General features: G+C 37.5%; 1 protein-coding gene across 1 annotated transcript in view; it reads right to left on the bottom strand.

Moving 5' to 3' along the window:
- The window catches only part of LMBRD2 (LMBR1 domain containing 2), a 75162-nt gene that overhangs the window by 59509 nt on the left and 2577 nt on the right, over positions 1-13076 (bottom strand). Inside the window, exons 3-5 of the mRNA XM_006876553.1 lie at positions 7746-7841; positions 4252-4419; positions 2800-3010 (exon numbers count right to left, since the gene is read on the bottom strand). Coding sequence (XP_006876615.1) covers positions 2800-3010; positions 4252-4419; positions 7746-7841 — 475 coding nt within the window. The remainder of the gene's footprint in view (positions 1-2799; positions 3011-4251; positions 4420-7745; positions 7842-13076) is intronic.

The following is a 13076-nucleotide window of genomic DNA, read 5'->3' as shown; positions in this document are numbered from 1 at the left end:
GCATTAAATCTTTTCTTGAGGTGATCTCTAAATTCCGGTGGGATATTTTCAAGGTTTTGCTTCTTGTAGACTTGTTTTTATTTTCTTCAGCTTTAGCCTGAACATGCAAATGATCAATCGGTGGTCTGTTCCACAGTTTGCCCTGGCCTTATTTTGACTGACCAATTCTGGACCACTACATGATCTTGACCACTTCTATCACCAAGGCAATATTTCCCAACCACTGATTCTTCCTCTTTGTTTCCACCCTTTGCATCTGAATCAGCAGTAATTATCAGTATATCTTGATTGCATTATTGGATCAATTTTATATTAAAGAAGTCAGTAGATTTCTATAATTTTATCATCACTGACTTTAGTGGTTGGTGCATAAATGTGAATTAACAGTGTATTATCTGGTTTTCCTTTTAGGTGTATGGATATCATACTATCACAGACAGAATTGTATTACAAGCTTGACCTTGAAATATTCTTTTTAATGATGACTATGATGACATTTCTCTTCAATCTGTCATTCCCGACATAGTAAATTATGTGATTATCAGATTCAAAATGGCCAGTACTAGTCCATTTCAGCTCACTAATGCCTAGGATGTTGATGTTTACATTGTTTTTGACAACTTCCAATTTTACTAGATTCATACTTTGTACATTCCAAGTTCCAATTACTAATGGATGTTTACAGCTGTTTCTTCTCATGCTTAGTTGTGTCCCATCAGTAAATGCAGGTCCAAAAATCTTTACTCCATTTGTGTCATCACGGTCAATTTTACTTTGAGGAGGCAGTTCTTCCTCACTTGTATTTTGAGTGTTTTCCAATCTGAGGGGCTCATCTTTTGGCAATATATCTGAAAATATTTTGGTGCTATTCATCATATTTCAATATTCAATATCCTGGTGCTATCTGACAGTGTTCCACTGTTATTCATAAGGTTTTCAGTGGCTAAACATTCTGCAGTAGTCTATTTCTACTCTCCCTCTTTAGATTGTTGTTGTTAAGTGTCGTAGAGTCGGTTCCCATAGTGACCCTGCATAAGGTTTCCAAGAAGCAACTGGTGAACTTGAACCACTGACCTTGTGGTTCAAACTGACTTTGCAGTTCAGCACATTAACCCACAGTGCTACACCAGGACTCCAGCCTCTTTACAGAGTCTTAGGCAGATAGTAAATCTATATACTTGTTTGCTATTATCATCACCACTAGTAAGTCTGAAGAACCAAAATTTAATCTTAGGCAAAGAGTATGTGTCTAACACTACTATTTCACCATCATTAGCTAATTTGAGCAACCAAAATTGACAAATGTGAGGAAGACAGAGACTTAGACTAAGGTTGGCGAGATAAACAAGGTATGGTGCTATGGGTTAATGTGCTGGACTGCATAGTCGCTTTGAACCACAGGGTTGGTGGTTCAAACTCAGCAGTTGCTCCCCAAAAGTCCTATACAGGGTTGCTATGGGTCAGAACCGGCTCGATGGTACTTGACAACAACAATTTTTTGGTGTGATGCTTTGGGTTAATGCACCAGATTGCAATTCCATTTAAACTGCAAGGTCGGAGGTTCAAGCTCCCCAGCTGCTCCTCAGAAACCCTATACAGGGTCGCTATAGGTCAGAGTCGATTTACAACTGCAAGGTCAGCAGTTCAACCTCACCATCTACTCCTTGGAAACCCTATACAGGGTCACTATGGGTCGGAATCGACTTGACGGCACTTAACAACAAGAACAACACCTTAAGACAGTTTGGAGATTATTCTAACAGGAATGAAAAATCTGTGACATGATGTTTTAAGCTTGCGAGTAATAAGATCAGAATACCATATTCTCACATAGTAGCAAAAATATAAAGTGCCTATAACAATATCTTTTTAAATTCATAACCACATTATTTAACATCACAGCATTTTATAATTTATTCTAAATTTTTAGGTACATTATTGGAAATGTATCTTTTGAACAACATTGTGAAGTTCTTTCAAATCATTTGCATTTTACAAGTAAGTAAAATAAAGTACCTTATTAGGATAACAGAGCAAAAACAAAACTTTATAAATTGCCAATGTAAATTATTCTCTAAAGAAGTTTCCAAACTTAGTGAGTTTTCTTTGGCTTAAAGTTTCAGGAAGAAATGCATTTTCTACTCTATGTGGGTTGTTACTGTTATTGTTAAGTGCCATCAAGTCAGCTATAACTCAGAGCAACCCTGTATAGAAGCAGCTCGTGGGCTTGAACTACCGGCCTTGTGGTTGGCAGTCTACTGCTCACCCTACAGTGCCACACCAGGCTTCCTCTATGTGAACAGGTAACCATGTAACTTATCTAATCTAGGATAAGAAGCCCTCGTGGTATACTGGGCTAGCACTCACTGAAATCCGAAAGGTTAGTGTTTGAACCTATTGGAAGCTTCATGGGAAAAGAGATCTGGTAATGTGCTCCTGTAAAGATTATGGCCTAAGAAACCCTATGGGGAAGTGCTACTTGTCATACTGGGAAGCTATGAGTCAAATGGACTAGATGGCACACAAGAATCATTTATGATACTGTTGAGAAACAATGTGGGCACTATTAAAAGTTACCCAAGATAGCAAGCATAACCCTCACTGCTTATTATATACTCACTGAACCTCTGTCACTTGGAAGAGGAAGATGATAACCTCGTGAGGCTCAACTGCCAACAGGAAGTTATCCTGGATGAGCCATCCTGCAGGATTTTATACTGCCAAGTGTCAATCTAAAGGACTGAAAGAGGATGACATGTAATTTCCTCAGTGCTGCCAGTAAGGTTTCAACTTGCTCACCTCCATGATGTCTTCTAAATTCTCTTCTGCATCTGCTTTCTCTGTCATCAGTTTGGCTGCCTTAAAATAAGTCTTCATAAGTAGATAACCCTTTTTTGCTCCATTCCAGTATGACCGAGGAATCTCTACCAAGCCATACCCCAACAGCAACACAAGGAGAAACAGACCCCAGGTATTTGCTGCAGCTATCCCAATAGTCTGAAGCTGGTTCCTAAGAAAGAGAAAATGTGAGCAGCATGCTGGGATAAATTCTTCCTACAAAATGTAAAAATGAAACTAATATTAGATGTTTTTTCAGAAAACTGCCCTCAAGAATGGGTAAGATTATGTATATATATATATATATAAATCGAATCCTTACCTACTCTTTTAATAATACCAGACAATCTGTGTGTTTTACTGCGAAGTTAGTTTGACTACAGAGATGGACTTGAACATAGGAAACACTGCTTCCACTCAGTTAAAATTGTTGTTGTTACGTACTGTCAAGTTAGTTCCAACTCATAGCAATCCTGTATACGATTTCTTAGGAGCGGCTGGTGGTTTAAACAACCACCTTGAGGTTAACAGTCCAGTGTTTATCCTACAGGACTACCAGGACCCTGCTGCTAAAAGTAGAATCAAGGAAAATTCATGGTAAAAATATCTACGAGGAGGCTTCAAAAAGTTAATGAAAAAATACAGTGAAAGGAAAATGGAATTTCTCCAGAAACTTTTTGAAGCTCCTTTGTAAATACTTTTGCTGAGAACACATTTTTCATTAGGTGCTCTCTTATTCAACACTAACCAAGAGAAGTGTGACCTGTTTATTCTACTTCATGATGAAGAAAAGAAACTCAAATCTCACACTGCAGCAGTGAGATCTGTCACTACGACTCCAGTCCTGTATTTTCAGACTGAGCTCTTCATGCACATTATCGGTCACGAGCATAATGCAGATACCACATTTATCCCAATGTCCAAAAACCTAATGCATCATTAAAGACAAACATGCCCTGAAGCTACGGTCAGCACAAACTGGGAAAAATAACCACACTTTCTACTCCTGCAAACCCTATACTGGCTCACTAGGGGTCAAAATCCACTCACCCACACTTAACAACTGTGAAAAACAATTTTCTAAAAAATTATTTTATTATATAAAAAATTTGAAATTCTATGCCAAAAAGTATTATGAGTAAAAACTTTTAACAAAAATATTAAGCAATGTATTAGCTATTTGTCTAACAGCTTTATGAGGGTGCTTAAAAAAGTTTGTGGAAAAATTACATTTAAAATGTCATTCTATATTTTCTGTTTTTTAGTAATATGGATTATTTAGATACCTTTTTAGGGAATCTATAAAACATAACGTGTTCTGTTTCTTCATAAAAAATCTACCCACATAAATGATAAAAATGAATATTAAAAAAGTACATACAGATACAATATTAAGAATACTACTTTTCTTACCATTCTAAGTGCAAATGTGGATTTACAGCTACATAAATTAAAAATGCTCCAAAAATCAGCAAATAGGTGCCATAATAGATTGCATTCTCAATCAGTGCAGTTTTGATCTTCCCAGTGATGGAGAACCCTCCCGATCTTGCATATGACTGCATGAAGGGTAACAGAATCCTAGATGGTTAGGAAAAAAAAAAAAAAATGTGATTAAAATAACAAAACAACTGATATTTGCATTATCTCAAGTAGTATATTCACAGGAATCTCAATTTTAATATGTATTTCTTTTCACTAATAAATATTGTTGTTAAGTGCTGTGGAGTTGATTCTGACTCTTAGTGACCCTGTATAGGGTTTCCAAGGAGTGGCTGGTGGATATGAACCTCCAATGTTGTAGTTCAAACTGACCTTGTGGTCCAATGCTTTAACCCACAGCACCACACCACTAATAAATGTGGATATCAACTGCAATCATATGAGTGGTTAACAATGAGTCTAAAAAAGGCCTTCCAAGTCTTTATGAAGAGTTTGATCTATATCTATAGAACAATGAAGAGGAGGGGAGAAGGTCAATTGTCAACAGCTTCACTTGGAAGTAGCTAGGAGACATCCATAAGGAACTGTGCAGGGAGTAGTTGGTGATCCCTGTTCAGAGCTGAGTAGAGAGGACTAGAAATAGAGTGTGTAATCATCATCACAACTTCAATGATATTGAAATTATGCCAGTAGCTCAGATTCCTAGGGCTAATATTTATAATGAAAAGGAAAGAATTGAGAAATATCAACTTTTGAGAACGAGGTAAAGGAGGAGTCGTCAAGGGATATTATGAAAGAACAACAGAGAGCCAAGGAAGAAAACCAAAGAGCTATGGAGTAGAAACAAACAGAGGAAAGTATCTGAAAGTGGAGACAGAAAACAGAACCTACTTCTTTCAAGGAGTCAAGTTAGTCAAGGACCTGCAAGTGTGAGCAGAGAAGAAGGGTTAGAAACCAGGGTACACTAGGCTGAGGAAACAATGCACAAATGGTAGACACAGAATGTAGAAAATTTATTAAAATGTAGGAGAAATGTGCTATATTCCAAAAATGAATATTTTACAGAAAAGAACAAGGATAGAATACTGTTACATACAACATAACAAGGTGAATTTCCTAAATATACCATGAGCATAAAAAGCCAGGTGACAAAAAGCACATGCTGTGTGAGTATAACTCTATGGTACAAAGTTGAAAAAGAGGCAAATAAAACAATAGCTTTGGAAGTCAGAATACCAGTTACCTTTGCAGGGAGGTAGTGACTGAGTGGTGGTTGTATGGGAACGTTCACTTTAAAAAATAGACTAAACACAAACCTATTCTTTTTCTTGAAGAACTTACACTTCAACTGAAGAAATAAAAACTCTGAAAAAGAAATTTGGCTGATATGAGTAGCCTAGGTAGGTGGATGCAGATATGATTTGAGAGACATTTTCTTTCTTATTTATTTTTTAAGGATGAGAGAATTATGCATACCTAATTAAAATGGGGTAGTCCTGGTGTGGCGCTATGGGTTAATGCGCCAGACTGCAAAGCCGTTTGAACTGCAAGGTTGGCGGTTCAAACTCACCAGCTGCTCCTCAGAAACCCTATATAGAGTCGTTTGGGGTCGGAGTCGACTTGATGGCACTTAACAACAACAATTAAAATGGGAAGATATAAGTAACAAGAACTTCTGGGATAGATCCATATTTCAGGAAGAGGGAGTGGCTTTACAGGAGTGATTCTATTAGGAGGGAAAGAATGTGCAGGAAATAGGGTTGTTGGTGGGAAGCTAAAACAATCGCCATCTGATGACTTCTACTTTCACTGTGAGGTAGAAGTCATCTACGAAGAGTAAAGGTAATTGGTTTTAGAGAATAAGACAGAAAACCACAAAGGGAGTTAGCACAAGTTGGAAGTGACTGGAAACATTTCTTGTGGAAAATAGGAGGGCAAGCAAACTAGAAAACCAAAGAAGTCAGGCAATGTGAAGGGTTCAGCTGAGATTACTGAGCATGCGTGTATGTGGGCACCACACTACTGTATGCTTTTTCCCGTGCAATGTTCACTTGCTTTAGAGCTTAGTCACCTACAGGCTATCTAAGAGATGCTCAGCAGGCAGTGGATAAAGTGTAAGTCTGGTGCTCACCAGAAAGACCAAGATAAGCAAGGTAGATCGAAAGATGAGGGAAGCATTACTAGTTAATGAGACCATGATTATAATTAAAGCTCTGTAGGGAGAGTCAGGTAATAAGATGATCAAGGAAGGGACATTTGGAGTAATCTGATACAATTAGATGAACTTGACCTACACCTATGGATGCAGTAGCTCCAAAGAGGGAACAAATCTTTACAGCAAGGATCATTCCCACCCCCTCAATACACAGGGTAGGCAGGGATGGGCAACTTGGACATTGGATACCCAAAATGGGAGAGGGGGTGCTACAAAGGCAAGAAGGGACTAGCTTACAAGTGTCAGGAGGGAGCCTAGATGCAGCGGGCACAGAGGAAGGTAGAATTTCCATTGAGTAGTATCCAATCTGTCTGGGTGGGGCTGATGAAAGGAGATGTAGATAGCACTCATGTGGTACAATAGTGAATAATTATTATCAGGACTGACTGTGAGGGTTGGAAATGTAAAGGCAGACATTTTGAAGCAAAAAGAGAGGAGTGGTTGCCTCTGCAGTCTAGAAGTAGAGGTCCCTGGGACCATCAAGGGAGAAGAGTGGAGTGTGGGACCCTACCAAGAGAAGCAGTGACCCCAGAGATGGAGGCAGAGATGATGACGTGGAGAGATGGAGCGGCTGGGACGCTAGACCCAGAGAGGGAGAGAGGCTGTGTGCTTGATGACTAGGGGGCAGGCTTGTGGGGTGTACCATTTAGTTGGTTGATGATGCATGGCGGGGATTGTAACTAAGGCAATGTAACGATAAATACGATAGGATGAATGTAAAGGATGAATGTTCTCCCATGTAAACTCACATAATTCACAATAAAACTTTTTTTTTTTTTTTAAAAAAAAGAAGGGACATTTAGGACATGATCCAGAGAAGTGGAACCCATGATGGAAATTCAGAAAATCAGGTGAAGTAGGCAGAAAGAGTACCAGGGAATAATGAAGACTTCAGCAAGAGCAGTTTCATGTGGTAATGGGGTTGGAAGAAGACTGCACTGTAAAGGGAAAGAGAGAAAAGTCAATAACTAGAAGGAGAGAATGACAAAGAAAAAAATTATTTTTCTTGTTTTTATTTGTATGTTTCTTTCATTTGCTGCTTTTTATTCTTTTTATTTTTTTAAGAGGGGAGTGACCAGAGCTAGAAGAAAGGAAAGTACTTAAAAACAGTAACAAATGACACTTGGGATACATTTTTTAAATATGATGCTTTATTGAAAAACAAATCATATATGTATATATATTTAAAAAAAAATTTTTTTTTTAACCATAGCCAGAATTTTACAAACTATCTTCCACGGGCACTTACCATGTTAAAAATTGTGATGTCCAATACACTACCCTCCAGAAAACTGGCATGATTCCATCAGGAATATAGCTCCATGGCTTGAAACAGGGATGCTGGCTGTTGAGTAACCATTCAAAGTCAATTATTCATAAATGAGCGCTACTTAAAATAATTATACAACTAATTTCTATGTAGTAGAGCTCATTTTGTTCTACATGCAGGTTTTTTAATTACTGGCTTGAAATTAGATTGTAAAATTTACTAGAAAATTTAAATTGAAAAAAAAAAGCACGCAAAGAAACAAAACAGTCTGCTCTACAGTGAGATATCATTTCAATTTGCAGTGTACTTAAGTCATCACATAAGATGAGGACATACTGTTCAACTCACAGAATAACAATTAAAAAAAACAAAAACATTTTATGATGATTACCAGGGATGGGAGAGAAGGGAAAATTATACACTGGGCAGAGGTAGATGCATGTTAACTTGAGATATGGGGAAGACAATATACAACAAGAGGGAGGCTGGTGCAGGAAAGACACAGGGAGAAGGGCAAGAGCTAAAGTGACTAGAGAAAAATACTGTGAACTGATGGCATATGGAAGGGATTGCAATCATTGCAATGACACCAAGTGTATGATTTATTGAAATGGGGCTGATGGCATGTTCTGTACACTTCACTCAAGTGACAATAAAAAGTTTAAAAAGAAAATAAAATAAAAAACAAAGTTTGTGGAATAATGGAAAAGAAAAAAAACCACCCCACAAATGCATCATGAAACCAAATATCTTTGTTACTTTTAAGATACATACTAACAGTCTGTGGGTAGCACTAATGGCTAAGCATTCAACTAGGAGAGTTGAAGCTACCCAGAAGTACTTCAGAACACAGGCCTGGTGATCCACTAAAAGGTCACAGCCTGGAAAACCCTATGGAGCAATTCTCTTCTGCACATACGGGTCCATCATGAGTCACAACTGACTCAGTGGCAACTAACAATAACATCCTTTAATCTCATAATAAAATCTACAGTCATTCCAGCCATGGGCTTATTTTCTTGGCTTTTTTTTTTAGAAGAGGGGAGGTGACCAATTCGTGGATTCCTGGAAATAAGAACATTAACTGAGTCAGTGACTATAGGTGCAACTCCTATAAGCATGTATTAGCATTTCTGTTTGAATTTTCTTAAGATATGTTGTGTCTCTGACCATATGTTCCTCCATTGGGTCGTTTGTTACTCTTTCCAGAATATAAAGATATCATCAATGGCCAAGGACTTTCAACAATCTACAAATGCTTGCTAATCTATGGTACTTGAAAGGGAAGTAAAACTTACATTTTAATATTCATCCAAACATACCACCATTAAATCTTTTTAAGTTAAATAAGGAAGCATATAAATACTATTTAAAGCATCGGTAAAGGTGAAAGTCAATATATACATTTTTACTTAGAAGTTTGATATGAATTCACCTTAATCTCTTGGCGATTTGAAACTTTATTCCCTCTCTAAAATCTTACTCATTTCAGAAGAACACCCCACGTAGTCTTTATAACAATCTTTTGTTATTGTTGCTTAAGTGTCAAGGCCATCAAGTGGACTCCTACCCATATTGACCCTGTGTACGGTTTCCCAGGAGTGGTTGGGGAGCTTGAACCACCTTCTGAACCAAGTTTGCAGTCCAGCACATGAACCCACAGCGCCACACCAGGACTCCTTTGTAAGATGAGGCAAAAGAGAAACTGCATGCCCTGTTTTTTAGGGTAGGAGACAGGGGCTGAGAGAACACCTGACTTCTAAAATCATATATTTGGTAAGGGAAACAACCAGTACTAAACAAATCAGACCTTTTCCAAGTTTCTCATTCACACCTACTAAAAGGTCACATGAGCCAATAAACATTCAGAAGTGTTTCAAATGTTTTCTTTTAATCCTAAAATAAAGTTTAGTTTTAGGGTTAAAATAGTATAAATAAAAGTCTATGAGCAAACAAACTTTCATAAAACAGAAAAGGAATGAACACTTGTAACTCATTCTATGAGGTAAGCATTAACCTGACAGCAAAGAAAGCAAAAAGTCCGTGAAAAAGAGGACCCCCAAAGGAGATGAACTGACACACTGGGAGTAACAATGGGCTCAAACAGAACAATTGTAAGGACAGAGGATCACTGTAAGAAAAGAAAACCACCAACCAACATCCCTTATGAACACAGATGCAAAAATCTTAACAAAATACTAACAAACTGAATCCAATAGCATACTGAAAGGATTATACGCTATTATCAAGTGGGATTTATCCCAGGAATGCAAGGGTGGGTGGTTCATTCAACTTTAGAAAAGGTGCTGCTCACGAACTTGTACTCAATATTGCACTGGAAGTCCTAGTCAGAGCAATTACTCAAGAAAAAGAAATACAAGGTATCCAAACCAGAAAACAGTAAAATTTTCCCTTTTTGCAGATGATTATGATCCTAAACGGAATCCTGGTGTAGCGCTGTGCGCTAATGCGTCAGTCTGCAAAGTCGTTTGAAATGCAAGGTCGGTGGTTCAAGCTCACCAGTTGCTCCTTGGAAACCCTATACAGGGTTGCTATGGGTCAGAATTAACTCAACGGTACATGACAACAACAAAATGATCCTAAATATAGAAAACCCCAAAGAATCCACAAGAAAGCTACTAATGCTTGTAAATGAATTCAGCAAGGTGACAGGGTACAAGGCAATACAAAAATCAGCTGTAAGCAATGTGAAAAGAAAAATAAGGAAACAATTCCATTTATGTTGTTGTTATGTGCCATCGAGTCAGTTCCAACTAATAGCAACCCTGTATAGGGTGTCCAAGGAGTGTGTGGTGAGTTTGAACCACCGACCTTATGGTTCGAATGGACCTTGCAGTCAGCACATTAACCCATAGAACCATTCATATACAGACTTCAAAAGTTATTTGGACTCTGAATAGTCTAATCAATCTTTAAAAAGAAGAACAAAGTAAGATTCACTATACTGATTCCAAAAAGGTATTATAAAGCTGCGGTAATAAAAATATTGTAGTACTGGTATGGGGAATCCTGATGTGGAACTGTAGGATAAGCACTGAACTGCTAACTGCAAGGTCGGTGGTTCAAACTCAACAGTCGGTCCTCGGAAATCTTATACAGGGTCGCTAAAAGTCGAAATCCACTCAACGGCACTTAACAACAAAATTGGTAATGGAGTCCTGGTGTGGTGCTGTGGGATATAGACTAGATGGCTAACCACAAGGTCAGCAGTTCAAACACACCAATCACTCCTTGGAAATGCTATGCGTGGAAAACAACTTCACAGCACTTAACAACAAAAACAGTAGTGGTATGATGACAGACATATTGACCAATGGGATAGAACTGAGAATAAATCCATATATCTACGATCAATTAATTTAAAGCAAGATTGCTAAATCCATTAAATTAAAGAATAGTTACTTTAATAAATGGTACTGAAATAACTGGATTTCTGAAAAAGAATGAAGTTGGCCCTCACACCATATGTTGATCTATCAAAATAGATGAACAACCTAAATGTTAGAAATAACACCAACAAGAGCAGATACCAACCTGAGGTTAACATACATGAGATAGCACCCAGCACTTAACCCAGATACAGAAGTATCCAAAGTAAAACAAACCTCTGTTGTTGTTATAGGGAACCAGAGATACCAGTTTGCAACATCAACAATAACATAAACCATCCTACAAAACAACTGTTGTTGTTGTTAGGTGCTGTTGAGCTCATTCTAACTCAGAGAGACCATATATACAGTCTCCAAGGACTGGCTGGTAAGTTTGAACCACCGACCCTATAGTTCAAACCAACCTTGTAGTCCAGTGCTTTATCCCACAGTGCCACAAATAAAGAGGAAATCAAGTAGAGTTCAAAGAAAAAAATCATTAAAATAAGTAAAAATATACCTAACTGCAATTCTAAAACTAGACCAAGACTTACTCCTAGCCCAAGCCCTACTCCTTAATCCTAACATTAACCCTAGTCCTAATCCTAACCATAAACCTAACATTAAATGAAGTTCTAGGCTTAGCCTAGACCTAGACATAATATTATGTCTCACCCCAGTTTCTTACTCCTAGCCACCCACACACCCAAAAACTCAAAATAAAACAAAAAAAAGAAAATCTTAAAACTCTTTCTTAAAATACATCATCAATGCTTCGGATTCTAGCTTTCAACAATGATTTCTTAGATATGATACCAAAAACTGTGCATTACAAAGGACAAAATGGATTTCATCAAAATTAAAAATTGTATATATAAAAGGATTTTAATCAAGAAAGTGAAGAGGCAACCTACAAAATGGAAGAAAATATTTGGAAACCATATATCTGATCAGAGTTTAGTATCTAGTATACAGAATTCCTACAGCTTAACATCAAAAAGAAAGCCAGCTCAATCAATGGGCAACAGACATGAATAGACATTTCTCCAAAGAAGATAAACAAATGGCCAATAATCACATGAAAAGATACTCATTGTTTTTAAGTGCCTCTGAGTCAATGGGTTTGAACAATCAGTTTGTGCTTATCCTACAGAGCTATCATATTCCATCATCTCATTTGGTCTATGTACAGGTTCCCCATGAGGACAATTAAGTGTTCAGGAAACCCATTCTTCACAATGTTATTCATAGCTTGTTATGATCCATACAGTCGAAAGCATTTGCATAGTCAACAATGCATTCAGCAAAGATGCATAGAACGTCAGCAATGATATCCTTCATTTCAGGTCCTCGTCTGAATCTGGCTTGAACTTCTGGCACTCCCTGTTAATGCACTGTTACAGCTGTTTTTGAATTATCTTAAGCAAAATTTTACTTGCATGCAGTATTAATGATATTGCTCAATGATTTCTGCATTTCGTTGTGTCATATTTCTTTGGATTGGGCCCAAATATGGATCTTTTCCCAAATTTCTCAGCATAGATGAGTGACTGACTTTAGTGCTTTTTTTGTTTGTTGAAAGATTTTCAATTTGCATTCTGTCAATTCCGGGACCATTATTTTTCACCAATATCTTCAGTGCAGCTTGGACTTCTTCCTTCAGTACCATTAGTACTTGATCATACGCTACTTCTTGAAGTGACTGAACATCCAACATTTCTTTTTGTACAATGACTCTGTGTATTCCTTCTTTGGATGCTTTTTGCATCATTCAATATTTTGTCCATAAGACCTTTTAATATTTCAAATAGAGGCTTGAATTTTTTTCTTCAGTTCTTTCAGCTTAAGAAATGCTGAACATGTTCTTCCCTTTGGGTTTTATAACTCCAGGTCCTTGTACATTTCATTATAATATTTGACT

This window comes from Chrysochloris asiatica, unplaced genomic scaffold (genome assembly GCF_000296735.1).
Source record: "Chrysochloris asiatica unplaced genomic scaffold, ChrAsi1.0 scaffold00390, whole genome shotgun sequence".
NCBI classification, from domain to species: domain Eukaryota; kingdom Metazoa; phylum Chordata; class Mammalia; order Afrosoricida; family Chrysochloridae; genus Chrysochloris; species Chrysochloris asiatica.
The sequence above is the reverse complement of the archived record's forward strand: the minus strand, read 5'-3'. Positions and strand labels throughout refer to the sequence as shown.